Consider the following 22,576-nt stretch of genomic DNA (forward strand, 5'->3'; position numbering starts at 1 on the left):
TTCTAAACTTGAAATTAATACAAGGGTTTATATATTGTGGTTCCCTTTTAAGAATAAAGGAATGGGTACAAGATTTCTTCTAGTACTATTTCCTAGGGAATGAAAACAAAAGATTGTTTTGAAAGAAATAAATTCCTAATCCAAAATCAAACCAAAATACCACTTTAGAAGCAAAACTGTTGAAGATACCGTATTTCTCCTTTAGACTTGATCTCCTTTTGTAAAGAGATTTAAGATGGAATGAACTCCTTAAATTTAATTAATTGAAATTAATTGAACTGAAGCTTTCTGAAGCATTTTGTGAGCTTGTAAGAAGACTATAATGCAGTCTGAGGTATAGTGCTGGAAGATGCTGAATACCCCCTGCTTGCATTAAGAATTTTAGAAGCTACTCTGGCTGTAAAAAAAAGAACCCTTTCTTGGGGCATGGCAAAAGCTCCTCTCAGGTTAAGTCTTCACTTGGGTCAGAAATCAGATTCATGCCCATCCCCAAGGGTATACATGCTGCATATTTGCACATGATCCTGTGTCTAGGCAGCGTTTTTGCTTCAGGAAAGGACCAGAAAGAAGCAAATATACAATATCCAAAACACATACACCTGCTTCCATAGTAAGAAAAGCAGTGAAGATAGGGATATTCAATCTTTGTGGAGCATGTAGTATTTTGTAAAATTATTTTGATAGTGCTTAGATGGATTATTTTGATTTACAGGCCACTTTCACAACAGCCACAAGTCAGCTTGCCAAAGGCCATCTGGTTAAACGCTAAAACCCAATTAATTCATAGAAATTCATCACCAATTCACTTTCTATGTCTCCAAGAGTGTTTTCATTCACCTACAGGTGAATCACTAAATTTAAATACCTGTTAACATCTCCTGATACTCTCTCTCTTGGAAATAGTCTCATTCTCTTCCTTTGAGATACAGAACATTTATTGGTTTCTAAAGTAGAAAACAGTCTTTTGGAGTAAATGTATTGGAGTATATGTATTGAAACCTTCCACAGGTTTCAATACATTTTTCCCATTCTTAGATAATATTATATAGCTAAAACTGCTCTAAAATGGTAAGGCTGGAGAAGTGAAGCTTTGTTGAGCAGACTAATGTGGATAGGGAATTTGAAAATCCAAGCTCAAAGAGAAAAGGAGAAAATAAAGGCACATCCAAATGTCAGGCCAAACAAGCCAATCTGTAAAAGGTTTTAAAGGGAATCAGTCACATGGGCTTTCCATTTTTCATCCATTCCTAGGGACAGTGACAGGTTTCCCAGGAGGTTCTGTTTCCATATACGGACATAAGAAAAAATTTAGCACCTTCCTATGTTTTTACATAGGGATATCATATTTTATAACAATGAAAAAGAAGACAACCCAGAAGAATTTACAGTCTGGGATTGGTAAAAACATCTTTTGCCTTCCTAGAAACTCAATTAGGAAGGCACACATTGCTCTATAAATTAACCAGGAAGGTTATGATCTGTCTCCTGGGAAGCACCAATTCAAAACTCATTTCTAGCTGTGCATGTTTCACATGCAGAATTAGGATCCTCATCAAGCACAATGAGCCATCTCTTCAAGAAATTTCTGCCAAAATAAATTACTGAAATTAAGAAGCTGGATGTAGTAATTCTCTTCTTTCCCCTTCTCCTTTATGACCCTCTGCAGACAGCCTGACTGAGAGGCCATGGATATCAAACAATGAACTGCATCTTAAGCACATTATGAACAGTGAAACATTTGTTCTTTACTGACAATTATGAATGCTTAAATGTGTTGCTGCAGAAGTCACTTTTCTTACAACAATTACATGAATTATATTACATGCTTTTCCCAAAATAGGCAATTTTGCAGTGCTTCAATCTTTGCAGAAGTTGACACTCTGGGGGAAGACAACTGCTACAGTTTTCCACAAGGTGGCACGGTTCCCTTTGCTGAAATACAGCATTAAACATGCCACAGAGAAGCTGTTTTTTCCTCAAATGTACTGGCCAATGTCATGAATAGTTTTAAGGTCTCTAACATACCTCTAATAAAGTTTGTTTTAACTAATTCCTCCAGTAGATACTTTAATGAGTTTAAAAAAACTTCCTTCTCTTGTGATAAAATGACAAAGTATTTATCTGTGCTTGCTGCCACACAAAAGCAAGCTTCAATCAAAGATAGTTAAGGCACATAACTTTGCAGGGCAAAGCCTAAAGAGCTAAAAATACCTGATTTTTCCAAATCATCAACTCCAAATCCTATCAGACTTCTTTCAGTCTCTCAATATTTGGGGTAAAATGGACTAGCGAGGAATCCACCTACCCCATCCTTGTGAGACATGAAGATCCTAGAGCATTTTCCACAGGTGAAGATTTTTCCTGCTGTTTCTGGACCACTTCCCATTCCTGTGACATATGGCAATACTTGCCCTCTCCTTGGGGCACAGGCAGATCAGCTCTGCCCTCAGCCTCTGCTGCTCCAAATTAAATACGGTAAGGCTCGTCATGAAAGGAACAACTACAATTCTCAGGACTGGAACCTAATGCTCATCACTCCAACTCCTTTTACAGTGCTCAGAATTTAGTGCTTGTCATTGTAATGAGCACAGCTGAAACCCTTGCTTTTAAATACCAGTGGGCCAAGCAAAATACAATTATTTATATGTGATTCAAACATGACAAGCTAAATAATCAAGATGACAAAGAAAATTAAGTGCCCTGATCAAGTCTGTTTTCTCCCTTAAAATATATCATTAATGCTATTAAAATTATCAATACTGTTACATGTTTGTTCCTGCAAATAAGTAGCTTCTGATCCCGTCAGCTGCTGCAGCTGTATGGCACAGCCAAAATACTTATTTAAATTACTTGGATTTTCAATTATAGAGATTCATATAAACCCTTAACAATAACAAGGCAAAACTATCAACAAGACAAATCTGGAGATAGATATGCAAGCACTCAAAACTTTCTGCTGCTCCTTTCTCCTCAAAACTCTTAGATTACAACAGTAAAAACTTTGATTTAATTACGGTGCTTCATCACATAATGATCTAATTTTTCTCTGTGAAATGCATTATCAAAGTAGGTTGCATTCTCTCTTCCAAAACATGAAGTTTCTTGTTCTAGAAGGAAACTTGTTAGTAGCTGTAAGTTGAAGCAGACATATAAAAAAGGAAGACTACTTTAAAAAGGACAAACTTGAAAATAAAGAGCAAATTCTGTCACTGAATGCCCCGGAAGCTATCCAGAGATAACACAAAATAGAGCCCTCTCTCACACAGATACTCACTTAGCTGTGCAAGAGGACAGTTATTACAGTTTGACAGTAGAATCTTGGTCTCTAAAATCCAATTTCCTGGCTTATGTGATTTTAAAATAAGTCACACTTTCCTGATCCAAGTGAATGAAGCTTTAGATCTGCAAATTCCTTTGATGGAGTTAGTCTTGCATAGCCAATCTGCATTGCGTCAAGAGGAGGGGTACACCTAATTTCAAAACTAAGGAGACATTCTGCACCTTGTAAGTTTATGCTTACAACTGTTAGATTTTTAATTGTCATATCATTGTGGATCTTCATACAGACCTTGGCTTCTGGATCACTGTTGATGCTACAAGAATCATCATCATCAGATTGTGGACCATTTCTGTGACATAAAAAAAACCAACCAAAACAAAACAAAAAGACATAATCAGTCTTAAAATCATATGACAATTACAGCATAATGTAGAACAGAGTTGGTCATTGCACTGAAACTTCTGAAGTCATTATACCTGAGCTTCAAAGAGGCATAGCGTAATGTTGCTCCTTCAAACTCTTTCAAACTTGGGTCCGGGTTCACAGTGGCTGCATGCAGGTCCTAGAGATAGAGGCAGTGCTATTAGTGAAGTTTTAATACTATTATAATAGCATTAAGAACACCATTGTGTTATTTCTTATCTCAAAGGGAAATTAAATCCTCCCTGCAAAGAAGCGATAGTATTTCTGGCTGAAGTTGAAAAGAGGCATGCATATATATATAAATATATATATATATATTTCTCAAGCTGCATTTCATTCAGTGCAGGCATCTTATTTGTTACATCATGGCAGTTGCTCTGCTAGTTTAGATTGAATCCATCCCAAGTGGAAAGATCAGAAAAGGCAGCATGTTTGTGAGCTAGACATCCCTAGCAGTACCCCCATTTGCTTTGGCCTAGGTTATGAATGACATTCATGGAAAAATAAAAAGGGAAAACAGCCACTGCCATGCAAAAAACAAGGGTAATAGCAGTAAAGGTTCTAAAATCTGACAATATACTTGCCTTCCAAATGTCACTATTAATCTTTCCCCCATTCAGTACAGCAAAATCACTCCATGGCTGTTTCTAGACACATAATTATTCACACAGGAAGAAGCACATTGATAAAAAAAAAAAAAGAAAAAAGAAAAAGAAAAAAAAAACACAAGACACTGTTGTTAGCATTGATATTTACAGGATGGGTTAGGGAACAGATCACCTCAAACTTCAACTGCTTACTCCACTATACCATGACATTTGGAGGAAAGAGGAGAGAAGACATGCTTCTAACAGTTACTTACCAAAACAAATGATTGAAACAAGGAAAGTTAATATAAATTAGGAACAGACAATGAAATTACTCTTTAACTATGATCTTAAAAGCAAGCAAAATGAATCTGAATATGAATGTTGGCCACAGCTGCTACAGCCTTTGATCAACAGCAATTAAGGGGAAACATTAGGATTTCTATTTGATTGGCACTTTAGATAAAAGACCCTAGTGGCACTGGAACTAGAAATACCGAAACACAAAAAAAATATATGCAAGGATAAGATATATACAAGGTAAAAATAAAATATTTCTAGAGAGAAAGCACAAGAAAAAGGCAAGGAAGGGAATAAGGATTAGTAAGGAGTGCAGAGATTCTTTGCTGAAAAAGTATTTTTGAAAAGTCTAGAAGCTTTTTTAAAAAACAACCCCAAACCAATCACCCACCCTCTCATTTTCCATTCAAGTTTCTCAAAAATTTTCAGAGGTGTTCAGTGATACAATCAACCAAGTAGCAGTGTGTTTAGCACTAAGCAACCCGAGGTTCAGGCTTTTCTGTAAAGCTTGAGAGGAACACCTGATGCTGGAGTGCCTCTCTTTTTTGTCTCACCAGGAGAGAATTCCCACAGTCCTCAATACAAGCCAGGAGATTTGACTGCTGGGAGACCCACAGCCACCTCTTTATAGCTTCACCAAATCAAGAAATCCTGAAATGAGTTCCCCCTTTAAGATGAGCTCTGCTGGGCTGTCCAGCTCAGCCCCAAGGTGATGTGGTAACCACTGATAAGGCCCAATCTGCAAGGTGGGCTTCTCACCTCAGAAGCATTCTCAACATGTCCCCACTGGAGGAATTATTTAGTGAGAAATATCCCAGAAAGGAGTAACCCATTCCTAATGTGTCTTTGAACTAATTGAGTTGCTACTTTTTCCTCCCAAGCCTCTTCTCTTTTCATTATTAGCTGCTAGTGATTATACTACCTACAGAACTTCTAGAGGTCTTCAAGACTTGGGATGAGTTAAGCTATAAGAAGACACAACTACCATCATCAAATTCTGCTATGATCTCAAAGAAGATCATACTGAAATTTAAACACTACAGCCTTTTCTCTGCACAGAAAATGGGAAAGAGGCAGCAAAATTTCTAAAATTTGGAAAAGACAGTGATTCAAAAAGGAAGTAATACAACAACACACAAGAGAAAAATGAGATATAAAACTAAATTAAATTTAAACAGCTGTGCAAAACCAAAATACATTTTCACACTTTTGAAGGGAAGGAAGGGAAGGAATGTTACAGGTTATTCATATTTAGCATTTATTAGCATTTTTGTTAAATCAGCAGGATTTTCGCATAATGCTTAACCCATAATTGCTTTGGATTGAAATTTACTGATTATCTTGTGAAAGAAAAATTGCCTTGCACTTTGTGTAAAAGTAATACATTTTTGCATTACTTTCCTTTTTAAAACATTTTGCCATTTCTACGCACAATGACATTATTCCTCTCTACACTTTTTTTTTCTTTGATTCTCTGTTCAACAGTAATAACATTTTCTTTATGCTAAATATCCAGAGTAAGCTACAACATAAAAATGGATGACTTGATCTGTTCTTTGATGACTGCCCTCAGCTGTGAGCCACATTCTACCAAATGAAGTAAAGCTTCTGTATACTATATTATTTAAGAGACTGGGACACAACAAAATAAAATGAAGGGAAAAAAAAGGAGGAAACAAGACAAAGGGCAAAAAGGTGTTACTCGGGGCTGAGGGGGAAGGTGTCTCTAAATGTTTGTTTGACAATCTCATAACCTGAAAAAGCCCAAATAAACTCATTTCAACTCATTTCAGGACTGGCACATGATGTTTTATAGACAAATGTGATTTAGATGAAGTATTTTTATGGACTGATGGACTCATAGAAGCCAGCTTGTTCAGATATGAAATGCTACCCATGCCAGTCCTCAATCCTAGATTATACTCTTTCATCTGCTTAAAACCTATATATCTCCCAACATTCTCAGAACGAAGAAATACAAATCCAGCATGGGAGAACGAGCTAAACCAGCCCTCTCAAAACACATCATCTTGAAGCACAGGCTTCCAGCAGCAATGAAGGAACCAGCTGTACACAGCTCACACACAGGTCCAGCTTGGAGGTGGAAGCTCTCTGCCAACAAGTGATGCTGCCAGTGGTAGTGCTGGGACAGAGGCATTTGGGAGCTCGTAGTCTAGACTGAATTCACAGCCTTCTGTGAAGTGTCAGATTGACCTTGTCACAGATACCTGTATTACCCTTTCCCAGGGAGGGAAAGGAGGAGCATTTAGGTATGCAGCAGTGCAGTGAACAGGAATTGAAACAAATACCACCTTCCCGTGACTTGGAGGTGATACAGTGCTGGCATGTACTAATTGCAGAGAGACTAAAACCCAGAAATTCATGATAGATAACACTTTCAAATTATTTCAATACTCCTATCTCTTAAACACACACTATGACTTATTTCTCTCTTACTGCTCTGCACTGGGGTTCTGCTCAGAACCAGCTGAATCACAAAGGATTCTTCCTCCACTTCCTTTTAATAAATCCTGGCATCCTTCATTCAAGAAACACAAGACTTTTTTTAATTGCTCTTGCTATAAATTCCAGCTATGCCTGGAGCCTCTGTAGCTGTTTCAGTATTTGGAAGTGGGCAAAATCCTGAGCCCAATTCATGCTCTTTTTTGAACTCCAGCACTGTAAATCTGCTGGTAAGTACTGTATTAGAATGCTATCTCAATGACCACTGAGTCAAAAAGCCAGTACTGCTTCAGTAACATTAAGATGCTTATCAATGAATGCACAAACTGACAAAAAACAAATGCTTTTGCTTATATCTACAATTAAAATAAGTACATGATATCATACTAATACAAATTTTGGTGCTGTGCTTATTTTCTGTATCAACTTTTACAGCAGAGTATAAGATCTTGGTGCTTCCATAGAACTGTCTACGCATAAATCTTTGCTGGAACAAATTCCTTGCTGAATTAGAGCTGCCATATCAAAAATTAGGTGAGCCTACTATGTACTCACATACACGTGTCTTCCTTAATACATCTATAATTATTTCAAAAATCTAATTCATACATTTTCTACTCTCATGATGCTGCTGAGAATTAATGATTATTATTCATAATCACAAACTATATTTAATTTAAAGCAAACAGAATCGTGAAAGGTTAATAATACATGTGATACATTACCAGGAGGTCTGAAATTCTAATTGTAAAGACACTTTAAAAAGAAGTAGAAAAATATTTTAAATGAAAATACACCATTTTTCCTCTGCAGTTTACCAACAACACTGATTTCTGTGTTTTTGTGAAAATTTTCATTTTCAAATTAGGGTACCATTCTCTAGAGTAAGAAAAACAATAATGGTAAAGTTATATTATTCACATGTATATTACAGGAATTTATACTAGAAGCTTGTGCAGCACTTTGCATTCAGCATTTCTGATTTTTTTCCTGTTATCTACCAGAATGGTAACAGTTACAGTTCTTTCTCCATGAATCCTCTCATAAATTATTTCCAGCATGCATGGTGTACAGTATGAGAGCTTGACTGATGTAAATGGTAACTGAAGTCTTGTGGTCAAGTTTGCAGATCTTATGAGTAGCATTTATGAATGTGGGAACAACCTTTCTAAAACAATGAACAGGATTGTACATTTTCAAGCCTACACAGATAAAAGTTTCAGGGTCAAGATGGGAATACATAGTTGAATGTCCTTAACTCCTCTTAACTTTCCTGCAAGTTAGTTTGGTGCATATATGAATAAAATCAAGAACAGAAAAAAATGTTCTCTCTAAATGAATTAAAAACCAAAAAACTAAACCCCTAGGGATTGCCTGGTCCAAAACTCAGAGCCAGTACAAAGACCTTCCTTGACAGAGCTGTGGACATTTTTCTGAAAATTCAGTATAAAAATAATATAAAGCCAAACTTATTTTATGTTAGTATTTAATTCCATAGAAGTATTCCCAGCATACTAAAACAAAGTGTTTGTACGATCTGAAATACGCTCTTCATGAGAACTCATTTTATTTTTCTATTTACATGACACCAAACAAACCTTTGGATTGTACATGAAAGCATTATTTTAAAAGGCAGTACCACATACTGCTCTTTCAGCACATGTGGAGGACAGAGTATATCTCTTTCTGTTTCTAGTTAAAGCCTGACTGCAACACTGGTAGAAATTTGGTACTGGCAGGATGTACAGAAACTTACACTGGAGAACACTACATGTTTATTCAATAGGAACTACCCTGTAAAGGAACTAATGTCTCAAATCAAAACTCATATCTCTTTTGTGACATTCCTACCAAATGAGCCAAAAAGAGGATGCAAACAAAGAGTCCAGCCAAAAGTCTTTTATCATGTGCAAAAACTGTATGTATCCTGTATCCAGATAATGCAGCAATGCTTCAGTCTGTGCTACAGAACTGCGGAAGTTTCACACTCATCAGGCACTGCCTCTCCAATTTATCCAAATTTTAAGGTTTCACCAGGCACCACCATTATAAAATGAACACAGGGTATAGATACTTACGAAGTATTATCAATAAGTAGCTACTCTTTGGGACATAATAAGGCCACTTTAGCTAACAGCTAAAGGTGCAAATTCAAAAAGTTATTTCAATTTTCCTTATAGTATGTAGCCCACAAGAAGACACAGCAGGTGTGTTACCTCAGTTTCTGGAGTAGGAGATGGAGTAATGGAACCCAGTGATCCTTTTCGTGAGCCCTGCAGATCTGTTGGGATGGACACAGGACGCTGCCATTGAGTTGTTCCTGTTGGTATGTGCCAGTAGTAGATCCCAGCAATGTCATTTATCTTTTTCCAACCAGGAGGTAAGTCTGGGTCTGTCTGAAATGAATGATCACTCCATATATCTGCTGAGAACAGAAAGACAAAAAAAAAAATACATCACACAAGGACACAAAGTTCTTCCATGGGTCTGCATACCTGGTATTGCTGTTTTACAGTTCCTGTGCAAATGAACACCAGGAAAACATATCAAATTATCGAGACCCTATGTGACATGATAGATGAATAACTTCTTGTTATACTGCTGCTCTTAATCCCTTTTTGGAATTAAAATTTCCTTGTTAGTCTAGCCTTCAAGCCTTCCACTAGGTGTTTTATTATGGTTGCTTTTTTCTGAGTCTCTCTCATTTCTTCTTCCCAAATTTATGCACAGACACAAGGACACACAAAAATCATGATAACTTGAAATAACTCTTATGCTCCAAGTGTACACTGGTACAAACCAGACTAATTCTTCCCCATTGCCTCTTAAAAAGTTCTTAAATTACTGATCTGCCACTTGAGGACTAATCTAAGCAAGTTCTGCAGAAGAAATGCTACACAATATCATTACACTCAAATTTAATAAAAAACTTCACCTACAGCACAAATCTAAAATCATTATCATACATTATCATAAAAAACATTATCATAATCAGTTCCAGAAGTTCAGAAGTACTCTAAACATTTGCTTTTAAATGTCTCCTGTTGTGGCCTCTGTGGCATTCAAGTATGTAGTTCCTGACTCCAAGGTCTTACATATTTTAAGGCCTATTCATCTTCAACCTTGCCCACTTTTGTTTTCCAACTGAATAAATTGACTGCATTCTTCTCAACCACATAAAAGTCAAATAAACGCAAAACACTTTCCACAATTTGAGCCATGTCATGCAAGAAATAATGTGATCAAATATCTAAAAAACACAATGAAGTATGTGTGCAACATCTGCAAGTCCAGTTTAAGTTTAAAGTTTAGGCACAGCTTCTGTCCTTGCTATACATACATATGAATGTATACACAGCAACTCAAACATACAGCCAGGAAAGTGTTAAGCTATGGTTGCATTTGAACTGTGAATTTCAAACTAATCAACCGAAGACAATATACTGTTATTTATTGTTGCAATGACATGCAGTACCAGAAAGAGCTAAATAGGAATTACTTTGAAGTAAAAGCAGACAAAACTCAGAGCAGAAATATTTTTTTAACCCAGAGACTTAAAGAACATTTCTGCAGCAATTAGTTACAAGAGAAGAAATTACCTCATGCGTGAACAAGTAGTTGGAAGGAAATAATGTAAAATATATGGGATAAGAAAATATCACCTAGGTGAATAATATTAATTTATTTTGAAAATTTCTCCATTAGCAAAAAAATAAATACATCAAAATATGTTTGCATATGCTGAGAAATTAAACAGGAATTAGGTTTGTTCTCAATTAACATAGCTCAGGACTTTGAAAGAGCAGCATTTCCCACACCAAATGACTGATTTATGTCTGCGTGCGGGTGCTCCTCACGCAAAGGGACTGGCCTCAGACTGACTGATAAGCATGGCTGAAAAAGGCAGCACCAGAGGGCATGTGCTCATCCTCAAACACCAGGCCTCATGTTTGCTATGCAAACCTGCTTGGAAAAAAAACCCACCAAAAAACATATGTGTGTCCCAGCTCACGCTGCAGAATGCCAGACTGGTAGGATAACCTTTCCACAGGCTGTGGCTTCCTACTAGCATGAACTGGAAAGGTTCCCTAGCGCACTGACTGTTCTAACAGATAAAAGCATTCAGTGTGCAAGGCAAAGGTAATGTGGCATCACAAGAGATACCATCACAAGAAAGATAACAAAATAATCATCAACATAGAAAATCTATCAAGACAGATCTAACAAGATGCTTGAGGCATCAGACCTACTATGGGATATCAGGACATCAGTGGCTTTACTCTGTTTGAATGTGGAATAACAGGTAGCAAAATAATTTTCCTCTAAATTTGAATGACCCCATTCAATGGAATGACCCCATGCAATTGAATGGTATTTCAAAACATGTAATTTTTGTTGAACAGCAGCTAGGTGTTATCTCCACTTCCAAGACAACTTGGTGGTCATGATAAGAAAGGTATGGGGACAAAGAGTCGGTGTCTCTCTGCTTAGGTCCCTCAGCATGAGGGAACCTAGCCAAGCCAACTTCCTTCCTGAAGAAAATAGTCTAAAGTAAGGCAACATGTGTAACGTGAGAAATTTTGTATTGAACTAGGAGTTGTACTTGGAAAAACAGACCTGTATTTTGCACACGCATCTCTACTTCAGGTGAAAACAAATCCCACCAATCAGCATGGTTAGGGCACTAATTTACGGATAAAAAAAACACTCTTGAGTAAGAGGAAATGCAGCCCCAAAGGGCTTGAGCTTGGCATAATACATGACTCCAAAGAAGAGACTGTAAAAATGCTGTACAGAGTTATTAGAGTGCTGGAAGTTCTGTTCCTGGAAGGTGCAGTACAGTAACAGCTCCTATGCCACAGGACGATTTAAACTGTTATTTCACATGCTGAAACCACATTTTTTGAAAGTTGGGAGACAGCAGCAAGGTAGAGTCATGCTAAGACAAAATATATTCAGGGAAATCTGAGAGGTATCATTGCATCATTCAAAGGACACCTGCTCTGCTTTCCCAAGGATTCCTTTCAACAGAGGGATTTCATTTTGCCTCCTTGGAAGCAGTAGCAGCAGACATGAGTGCACAGCCCCTGGCTAACGCAAATGCAGCTCTGCTGGAATTAGTGCAAGCACTAGACTTTCAGTCAGTCTTTCTAGCTCAAAGAGGGCTTATTTCACTGTGTGGGAGCAGAATGCTCAAATGAGACTGCTTGTCTGCAAGGCTCAACAATACTTGCAAACACTTGATCTACACTATCTAAATAGGTTAAGTAATAAAATACCCACACTGTACAAAGATAAAGATGAGATATCTCTTTTGTTCTGTACTTCTAGCTTAGTTATCTCAATTCTTATGACGGTTTTGTAACAATTTTTCTTCTGTCAAGAGCCTCTGAGGAAAAGGGATACCATCCCAAGACCAGATTTGATCCAGACAGTGATTGCCTATCACAGTCTCAAATATATACTTCCACAGTAAAAGAATTAATTAAAAAGAAGTGTTCATTGTCCAGGCTGGAAGCATGATGGTACAAACAGGAACATTTTCAGTGTTTTCCAAAGGTAAAAAAAATAATCTGACCAATAATAAATCTATAAAGTCACTTCTGACTCTGGCCCTCCCATTGCTCACATTCCTGCAGTGGATGGACAACATAAATGAAAAATTCAAACTGAAAAGCACCTTGTCTTTAATAAGGGATCTGCATCAAAGCTTCCTATGTCAAAAATTGCAGAGAATGGGAGGGCAACAGCATCTAATATGTTGTCCTAGTGTTTGGGCACCAATGGGAAATCACTAGCTTCCTATCTGATGTCTGTTTTCCTAGTTGTGCTGAAGCATATTGAAGAGCTGTCCACCATATCACATGTGTATTACATACTATTACATGCTATCCTTCTGGGCAACAGAGGGGGAAGCACAAAAAGGAACTGGGAAGACAGGAAGCTAAAAAGGTTTAAATAAAAGTAAAAAGGTGGGGGGAAATATTGCTTTATTTTCTGAAGTTCCAAAATCTTGAAGTGAGAATATTTTACTTCTGTCTTCTGCATCTAAATAAAAGCAGAAGTAAAGGAGAAGAAGGCAACAGAAATTTAGTATTTTTGAAGAGATGCCAATGACTTCAGGAGTTCCAGGATCTAAGGGAAGCACATTCCCCCCAACCCCATATGCATGCTGAAGATCAAGTCAGGCACTGAAGGGAGAGGAAGACTGTGCGTTAACAACTGAGGGCAAGTGAAATTCAAAGAGCACTCCCCATTCAATAGCACAACAGAAAGAACGTGGGTCGTGTCTATTTTTATCCCATCTATTTCCTGCAGTGGGCTCAATGTGCAAGTTCAAATTGTTTGGTTTTAACAAAAATAATTATCCAAAGATAACTTCTCCCTTTTTATGCACTACAGCAAAATCAACAGCTTCACCTACTCGCATGAGTCACACCAATGTGGCCAGTGGGCAGCCTCGCCTAAGCATCACTGCAAGAGGCATGAATGCTATCCCAAAACAAATGCAGCAAAAACACAAGTCAACAGGTCAAATAATCATAAATCAGACACATCTGTCTAATTTGGAGAACGCTACTCAACGAGAAGTGATAACCAGCCAGAAGGTGGTCATTTGTCACCATCTTTGCTCACAGCATGTAACTGGTTGTCTTGACAACCCTGTCATCCTCCTTGCCGAATTGCTGAACCAGTCACCACTCACATGCACTCAAGGAGAGGAAGATCCTCTAACTCTTTCCAGGAAAACATGCTGAAACGTGGGATTTACAGGCATTCACATAACCAGAGTCTATCTGTGCCAAAATGATTTGCTGTTTCGATCAACTGTCCAATCAGCCATAATCACGAAAGACTGACTTCATAAAAAATCTAAGGAAGTTTGGGATGAATCATCTGTATTATTTTTCTTTTTCATGAGATGAGATCTTTGTCTGGTTGTATAAATGAGTTACTACAAGCATAAGAAGCATTCAAGCAGAGATGATTAATCTAATGGAAAGGAGAGGAAAGCAGATTTGTCAACATTCAGGAAAAAAATCCAAACCCCACAACTAAACCCAGTTGTTTTGCTGCCTTGGTTTATTTTCCCTTTCAATGACCAAAACCCAAGTGCTGACACAATGACCACAATACTAGCACAATTACCAAAGAAAACAAGGGCAAGTGACTTCAGCAGAGGGGCTCTGAAATACATTCGATGACAGCTGCGGATGAGGGTGATGGATGACATTAGCCATCCTGCTTAAAAGGGAGAATTTTTGAGCTCTCCAAGTTCTCTTCTGAGGGGCAATACAGTCTGAAGTGCAGAGGTGAATCTGTGAGAAACCAGCACCACAGCTTGCATTTACAGGAGTTGATACTAACAGCAGCAGCAAGAAAAAGTACTGCAGAGTAAGACTGTGAGGAAAGGTCTGAATGTTCCTTCCTGGAAAATGGGCAAAAAACAGGCAAACACAAGAGGACTAGCCTGCTCACCAACCAAAAACATCTATCCACAAAACAAGCAGAGTCTGGTAAAGTAAGGAAGGAAGACTTGAAGGTGACCTGAATTGCTGTTTCAAGGGAGCTGTCGTGGCAACAAATGGACCAGGAAGAAGCCAGCCTCTGTTCCATTTGGACAAGGGTGGCTGTTTAGCTCTTTAGACCAAGCAAAACCCTGGTGAAGCAGTGGTGGCAACATGAAATTATACACATGTAGGAAGGATCATGTCAGCTTGAGCAAAAGCTGTTCAATTGCTACCTGAAGAATGATGTACTGGAGACACATCCTATGGGTCTTCCACAAACTTTACTGCGACAAGATCTCAATCTCTTGACTGGGGTGTTGGACATTAGGAAAGCTGGACAACTAAGATGATGTGCTGGGCTAATTTTTTTTCTTAGCAGCCTGTAAAGTACTGCACATTACATTTGTGACCAAAACACATGCTGGAAACATACCAGTGGTTTGGTAATTGCTGAGCAGTACCTGCATAGGCCCCAGATTGTCTCTATTCTCAGCCTCAAGCAGACAGGCTAGGCATTGGCCTGCTAGTGCTAGTGTTTACATCGCTTTTTATGTATGATTATTTCTTTCTTCACTTACTAAGCTTTCTTTATCATGAGTCATGACTTCTCACTTTTGCTCTTCCAGTTCTCTTCCCCAACCCACTGGTGGGAGGAAACAAGGCACCACAGAATTCAAAGCATATTGGCCAAGGAAGATTCAGGAAAAAAATTAGCAGGTGGAATGAAAAGGAGTCCCAAACAAGTGAGGGCAAAATATAAATGAATGCCCTTTCTATCAACTTGGTGCTTAAATGAGATAGTATCTGAACAAAGTGCACCAATACCTTAGAAGATTTCTACCATTCTACCAATTTTCAAAGCAGTCAGAATAATTTACTACTGTTCTACCAAGTGATCTACTACTTATAAATATATTTTGCATATCACAGAATTACAGAATGGTTGGGGTTGGAAGGGACTTCTGGAGATCATCTCATCCAATCCCCCAGGTACACCTAGAGAAGGTTACACAGGATTATATCCAGGTGGGTTTTGAATACCTCCAGAGAAGCAGACTCCACAACCTCTCTGGGCAGCCTGTTCCAGTGCTCTCACCCTCACAGTAAAGAACACAACCAGTATTAGTGGGTTTCTAGCTTATTTGAAATGCTAGTTCCCTTTTCCTTCCACTAGATGGCAAAAGCTTTTACTTAAAGAGTAATCTAAAACACAGCAGACTGTGTACCTCTAACTTGGTCTAAATCCACTGTGATCATGCATTGTGTGATTGTGAGCCAAAGCACCTCCTTACCTTAAAGGATTCTGAGCAGCAAGTAGTTTATCAAGAGCTATTCAAGAGCATTTTCATTATTACCATTAGCAAATTACTAAAAATGGTATTGCAAGTTAGCTTTAAGGGCTGAATCAGTCCAGCAGCAATCTGCATCTGCTTTTCTGATTTTATTTTTTGCATAGTATCTCTTCTTCCCATGACTTTGCCCACAGAGAGCAGGACTGCACCATACAGTCTCATGTCCTGGCTTCATAACATATTGAACTACTTTATTGTGTTTTAGAAGCAGGGTTTTGCTTGGTCTAAGGAGCAAATGACCACCCCACCCAAGGGACTGCTAGACTCACAGAGCGAAGCCAGAGCACGCACTGTCACACCAGCAGGCACACTGCACAGCACACCAAAGGAAAGCATGGAGTCCAGCCCTCCTTCCTTTCACAAAATTTATCTGTCACAACAACAGTAGCTAAGCATTTAGTAGAAAAACCAGGAAAATTATGTTGGTAGCAGCTCTGGATTTATATATTTCTCTCTTAAAATAAAGAGTCTGATTCTTCTGTCTCCTCAAAGTGAATCAGTATGCTAGTGTCAAACCATCTGTAGAACAAACCATTAATTTTGGGCAATGAACAAATATAGTCTGGAATTTTCACACAAAACAGAAAGGTTCTATCTGTAATACTGACACTAATTCAAGTTAAACACATGCAGGATGCCTGCAGAGCAGGAGGGGATGTTGTGCCAATATCTGGCATATGGCAAGGGGGTCACCTGAACAACTTCAACTCTCCACATGGGAATTCCTGCACCATAGTGCTTTACTTACAACTAGCACTCATGTTTTGCAAGATTCAAATAGAGTTCAATATCTCCCAACCTGAAACTCTCCATTTTACTGGGATTGGCTGTAGACACAAGTGGTTCCCATCTCCCTTACACTTTCTGCTAGTAGCTAGTGCTTCTTACCTTGATACAAGCCATGGAAGACAGAGGAACAGATCTTAATCCTGCCAATACACTTGCCATCAACCCCTGGAACTAAAAAATGGCAACAAGGTTGGACTCCACACTTTAAATCCCATTTGTTTGAAATGAGGAACAGCTTTCTATCCTCTTTATTCTATCTCTCTTGTATCCTCAGTAGTTTAAGTTGAGGTTTGGTGATGTCAGAGAGTGCTTCTTCAATCTGAATAACACAAGTAGTAAAGCAGAGTATGGAAGAATCTGACCAGCAGTCACCCTGTTTTCCCTCCATTCTAGAAAAGGAACTGCATAAAAAATATTTGCATTAAAAGTCAGATACTGGGCTTCACCTAAAATATAATAAGACCTAACTCTTGACTTCAGGAGTCAATGAAGAGAAAGGACTGCACTTCTCTGGAGAATACCGTGCATAAATATATTGATACACTCTGAAATTTGAGGCAAGTCCTCATTAGTGTTTTTGTGCATATGACTTACTAATTAAAAGTAAGTGATGCTGCCCAATGGCACAGACATACAATTCTGCTAGTGGCTTATCTAAATTTGCTTTCCTTTGACAGCTTCATTTAGAGCACTGTGCAAATATATTTGAAAAACCTTTTTCTGAATTTAATGATTCAGTGAAAACAGAACATAAAATTGAATTACAATGGAGCTACAGTCTGAAATTAAATGTTTTACTTTGTAAAAAAAAAGCAAAGTTTGCGAGAGCAGTCATTTCCCCTCTCATACGCAAACTCTGCTCATCCTTCAGTTCACACACTGCAGCAGAGGCTCTAGAATGCCATGAAAATAACTGATTTATTTTCACACCACCTTTGTGAGGCAGGAGAGTGCAAGCCCTGTTTTAAACAAAGTCAGTGAGGTATAGGAGGAGAGGTGTGAGATGCATTAAATAACCCTCCTGGAGTCATGCCCAGGCTCCAGGCCCATGCAGGTTCCCTGCACCCAAGCACCAGACAAACACACACAGTACGCAGTGATCAGCCACTGTGCTCCAGCATTGTTGCTCTGAAAATTAAACCTTCTGATAATGTTTTCATAGTTTTAGTTACTTTTCCATGTAAACATAAGTTGTTTATCACATTCCTTCTAAGAAACGTCTTTCGATGGACATTTCTCATGACCAGTGTGCTTGGGAAGGTGGTAACTTAATTATCCCATCCCTGGTCATTGTCAAGAATCTATAAATACTGGAGTCAGAGAATAAAGATTTTTGTTCTGACACTGAGAGTGGCTGTGTGAATCATTTCGGGTCCTTTAGTGACACAGCATGACTACACATCAGAGTCCTCTTCCATCCTACAGCATGGACTGCTCTTTCTAGTATGGCAAAACTTTCAATTTAGTACCATCAATAAAAGCCAGAATGTGACTGTTAACAATCTATATAATGGATTAGCTTGCCACTTTAAATCTGTAGTGAAATGTACATTAGAGAGCAAGGCTCCTGTTTTTTTCCAACACGGAAGCCAAAAACCTAATATTTCCCCATCTGCAAATTAATTTCATGTTGCTATAGTACTGAAGGGATGGGAGAATTTACTATGGTGAAAATCCACTTCGGGATGCATAAGCATGAAGTTTTGCACAAGTCAAGGAAGCAGCACATTGGCCCCATGGCCTGTCTGCAGTGAGAGACACTAAGAGGGAAGCTTGGGCACCTCAGGCACTCCAGCTCATGCTGAGGGCTTGTAAGATGGTGAACTCAAGCTTCACCTCCCAGCATTCAAACTTTGAGACTTCTTATAAGGAAAAAAACCCAAACCAACGACTAAACAACTTTAACCTTTTCAAAAGTAATTTTGTTTCAGCTGAACTAAGTATTTTCCTGCACAATGCATAGAGCCATACATGAAGTGCAATGTACACCGTCTACAAGAGGAAGGCTTTATGAACGGGGGCTTCTGACAGCAGATGGAAGCTCCAGAGGAACTGGCTGTGTTTCCACATGCACTGGGAGAAGGAAACATGCTGATAGCACACAAGGTTTCTCTTAGCCCTTCAGTTAATTCAAGTATTTCACATGACTACATTGGTTTATCAATTTTCTATTAAATCTTTAGTCATAATGTCCAAATTCCTTCTGGTATTAAGAAAACTCAAAGATGTTAATCATCTTTGAAAGCATCCATCTAGCACTAGAAATATGAGCATTTTCATTCTCTTATCTACTTCATGACACTCCAGCAGTAAAATTCTGTACTTTTCACAGAGTGGATTCATATATGTAATTGAAGCTAGGTTTAAAAATTTGCATTTAAGGAGATACAAATGGTATCTCTGATATACGCACTAGCAAGAATTAGAAGAAAATTCAGACAAAATAACTGGGGCCTAAGTAACCCTGGGAAGTCTAAGTTAGCAAACAGTAGCCAGGAACAAACCCAACACACAACAACAAGAGTCCTATGCCAGACAGCATTTGAAAGAGAAAAATAAAGGGGTTAATTTTAAAATCCCACAGAACCACAACACAATTGCACTTGCAATTAGTACCACCTTCAATTCAAAGGCCATTAGCAAAATGGATGCTTTGAAAGCAAGGATAAACTTCACTTAAAGATGCATCTGCCCAGAGCAGTTTTGAAAAGTTTTCTTTACTATGAACCCTGAGATAGAATACCCCTAAACACAAACACCTGCTTGGTAAGAATAAAAATATGCCAAAATACGGGAAAACAATAGACAAAATCTCCAGTGTATGATAAACCACAAGCACTGAGCTCTATAAACACTGTGGAAAAGACCTTCTGGTGTTAAGAAATCCTGAAGATGTTTGTCATCACAAACAGCTGACTGTCATCACATGTTGTCACAAACAGTAAAATGAAATGCACAAGCAACAGAATGGTCTTCTCCCCCAGCTGAAAACAGTAGATAATCTTTGGTGGAAACCTTACAATTTGTAGACATGCCAGAGGACTGCAGGTGGTTTTGGAAAGCTGGAAAACCAGTTATATAGGATGTGAAGAGTGCCTTTTCTTGATTTCTATTCACCTTTGTTGCTGAGCAAAGACAATAGACTACAGATAGATCCTACAGGATTAGGATACACACAGTTTCAAGAGCTGTTTTTCAATGCACAACACCTTTCCATTTTCTTCAACAAAGATACCCATCTCCTCTTTTTTATCAACTTCTTGCAAGTTCCTTTACTGTTACTCTTCTGTCACTTCAAATCCTCATACACAATGGCAGGCAATTAATTACCTTTTGCCACTCTGTAAGGATCAAGGTTACAAAGTTTTTTGAAGGTAGCATTTTAGTATTCACTGGCAGTTGAAAAAGTTACTTTAGGAGCCAAGATCAAGATAAATTATGCCTACAGTTTTAATGTAAGATTGAACTATCACAGGACTAGTGCATGCACTTCACGTGCCCTACTATAAAAATGGATGTAGCAGAATTAGAAAAGACAGATAAAAATCCATCTGCAGGAAGAGACATTGAGTAAAACATGGCTCTCCAGCCTGGAGAATGAATGACAGGGAGGAGGGGATGATGTCAGAGAAATCTGTAAAATCATGAATGGTGGGAAGAAGGCAAGGATGGAAAGGAAATCATCATTCACTGTTATTTAATGCTTCCTAAAACAGAAAAGCAAGAGGCATCTAATGAAATTATTTGAGAGAAATTTTATAAAATAAGGAAACACTTTTTCATATAATACATAATTTGATTATGGAGCTCATGGTCACAGGATGTTGTGGATGCCAGAAATACAAATGAGAAAAAATTGATTTAATAAATTAACATTAGAAAAGTCTATTAAGGGCAATTAAAGAAGGTAACATGAATGATATACCAAGTATGAAAGTTCTATAACTATAAACTACTGAAAGTGAAAAAGATGTAATAGGGGGTGGACCACTTCATGCTAGTCCTGGTTCTGTTTTTAGTCAAGCCGAAAGTTTCAGCTACTGGTGCCTGTGGGAGAAGCAACCCATAAAGAACAACATGAGCCTAAGGTCTGCTGTAAAGGGCCATTTGGTTATGTACAACATGGAACTGTAACCTCTGCAACTCTTCTAAAGCTCTGCTTTCCATTTACTGAATTAGTTTACATAGGAAATAGCGGAACTAAGATCATTACTGAAGACTTTGATAAAAGTTACCACAGCAGTTATACTGGATCAGATTAAAAAGCCTCATTGATGTGAGAACTCTCAAACCAATATATCCAAGCTTCCTCTAAGTGATTTATATATAAATATAGATATATATTCCAAGAATGAAAATAATAAATTTATTCTCATAAATACTAAGGTATTCTTTCCCTTGTAAACTTTGTAACCTAATTATTTCCTTTGTAAGTTTCCTACCCTGAGATACAGAATAATCTCATATGACAATAGAAACACAGGAGTTATGGGACTGAATATTATCTTTTCACACTTATCCCCTCCAAAGTTATATTAACATGTATCCAAAATGAAGACTTTACTATGTTTATACCAAATTATGCATCACCATTTAACAAATATAAATTTATTTATAAGCAAATAGAACAGATCTATATATGCATGAATAAGGAAATGGGGACATAGCTGAACTACTGAGGAGTGGTTAACTAACATCAGATCTGTCTGGTGATTAGTGCAGAGACAACTGCTGTGGAAAGGTAATTAGCACTGCTTACACTACATGCTTTTACACAAGACAATTACTACAGGTCAGGAAAGCTCTTATGTCAGTAAGTGTTTATACAGTCTTGCTGCCCTGATATTATTTGCATTCCAGAAAATTTCAGAAATAGAAAGAAGAGATGACAGCAACATACTGTAAGCAAGATGCTAGCCAGAAATTCAGTTTATGCACTGATAACAAATTCTCAGTGAATCCTGCCACCTGAAAATAGCCCAGATAAAACAGTGGCCAGGAAAACACACAATCCTGACACAGCATCTGTAGAACAATAAACCAGAAGTCAAAATAACGCAATCTGCTGGCCTTTACACTGACCCCTTTGCAGTAATGTTACCAGAAGGAGAAAAGAGTTTTCTCTCTCTCAAACTTTGACCACCACCTTACCCCTCAGCAAGTCATAAAAGCACATCCCACCAAAAGCCCTTTAGCATTTTACCAAATGAGGTAGTTTATTTGTTCATTACTACAGAATTGAAGCTGCAAGGTTCATTCCTTTCAAAAGGTTTACTTTATCAACACTGAAAAAAGGAAATACTGCTCTTGTGAATTCACACTTGTTTTCAGCATTTTTGACAGAAATTTTTACAACTTTGTGTCTTGTGATACCTGGAACTTTTTAGCTCCCTAACTCCTGATGGAATCAATGGGGAAATTGTAGCTTGTCCACTTAAAAAAACCCCACAACACCAAATCAACAAATATTCAAAAACCTCTCATTACAACCCACAGAATCTACCATGTTTCCCTCTCAAAATAAGATAAAAGCTGAAAAAATAAAATTAAAATGAAAGCTTAACCCAGAGAAGATAAACAACAACCTGAAATTTATTCTTGCTTTTGAATATATATTGTTTTCAAACTCCCACTTGGGGACAAGGTGTATTGGTTCCAAGAAGAATTTATGTTTGTTTTCCTTTTGTTTTTAATTGGTTTACTGGAATATATTGAAGAAGTTATTCATCTCTCCTTCAGCCTTTATAAATGATCCTATCTATAAGTATTCCTGTGCAATGAAAACGAAGATGTAAAATTAAGTGTATTATTACTAAAGGAGCAACATGTGAAAACTCCCTCCCCTCCCTTTACTTCCAGTGCTTGATCTGT

At 37.9% G+C, this 22,576-nt stretch overlaps 1 protein-coding gene across 47 annotated transcripts in view; it reads right to left on the reverse strand.

The window, feature by feature from the left end:
• Positions 1 to 22,576, reverse strand: part of APBB2 (amyloid beta precursor protein binding family B member 2) — a 158,508-nt gene that overhangs the window by 53,222 nt on the left and 82,710 nt on the right. For 13 of the 47 annotated variants that reach the window (XM_086891264.1, XM_086891254.1, XM_086891267.1 and 10 more), the window contains 4 exons: positions 9,270 to 9,478; positions 4,288 to 4,350; positions 3,757 to 3,842; positions 3,569 to 3,629 (listed from right to left, as the gene is read on the reverse strand). In XM_086891264.1, coding sequence (XP_086747390.1) covers positions 3,569 to 3,629; positions 3,757 to 3,842; positions 4,288 to 4,350; positions 9,270 to 9,478 — 419 coding nt within the window. The remainder of the gene's footprint in view (positions 1 to 3,568; positions 3,630 to 3,756; positions 3,843 to 4,287; positions 4,351 to 9,269; positions 9,479 to 22,576) is intronic. The other 34 variants (XM_086891289.1, XM_086891283.1, XM_086891296.1 and 31 more) reach the window with 3 other exon arrangements.

The sequence above is a fragment of the Cyanistes caeruleus genome, chromosome 5 (assembly GCF_971803275.1).
Source record: "Cyanistes caeruleus chromosome 5, bCyaCae1.hap1.1, whole genome shotgun sequence".
Classification (NCBI taxonomy): Eukaryota; Metazoa; Chordata; class Aves; order Passeriformes; family Paridae; genus Cyanistes; species Cyanistes caeruleus.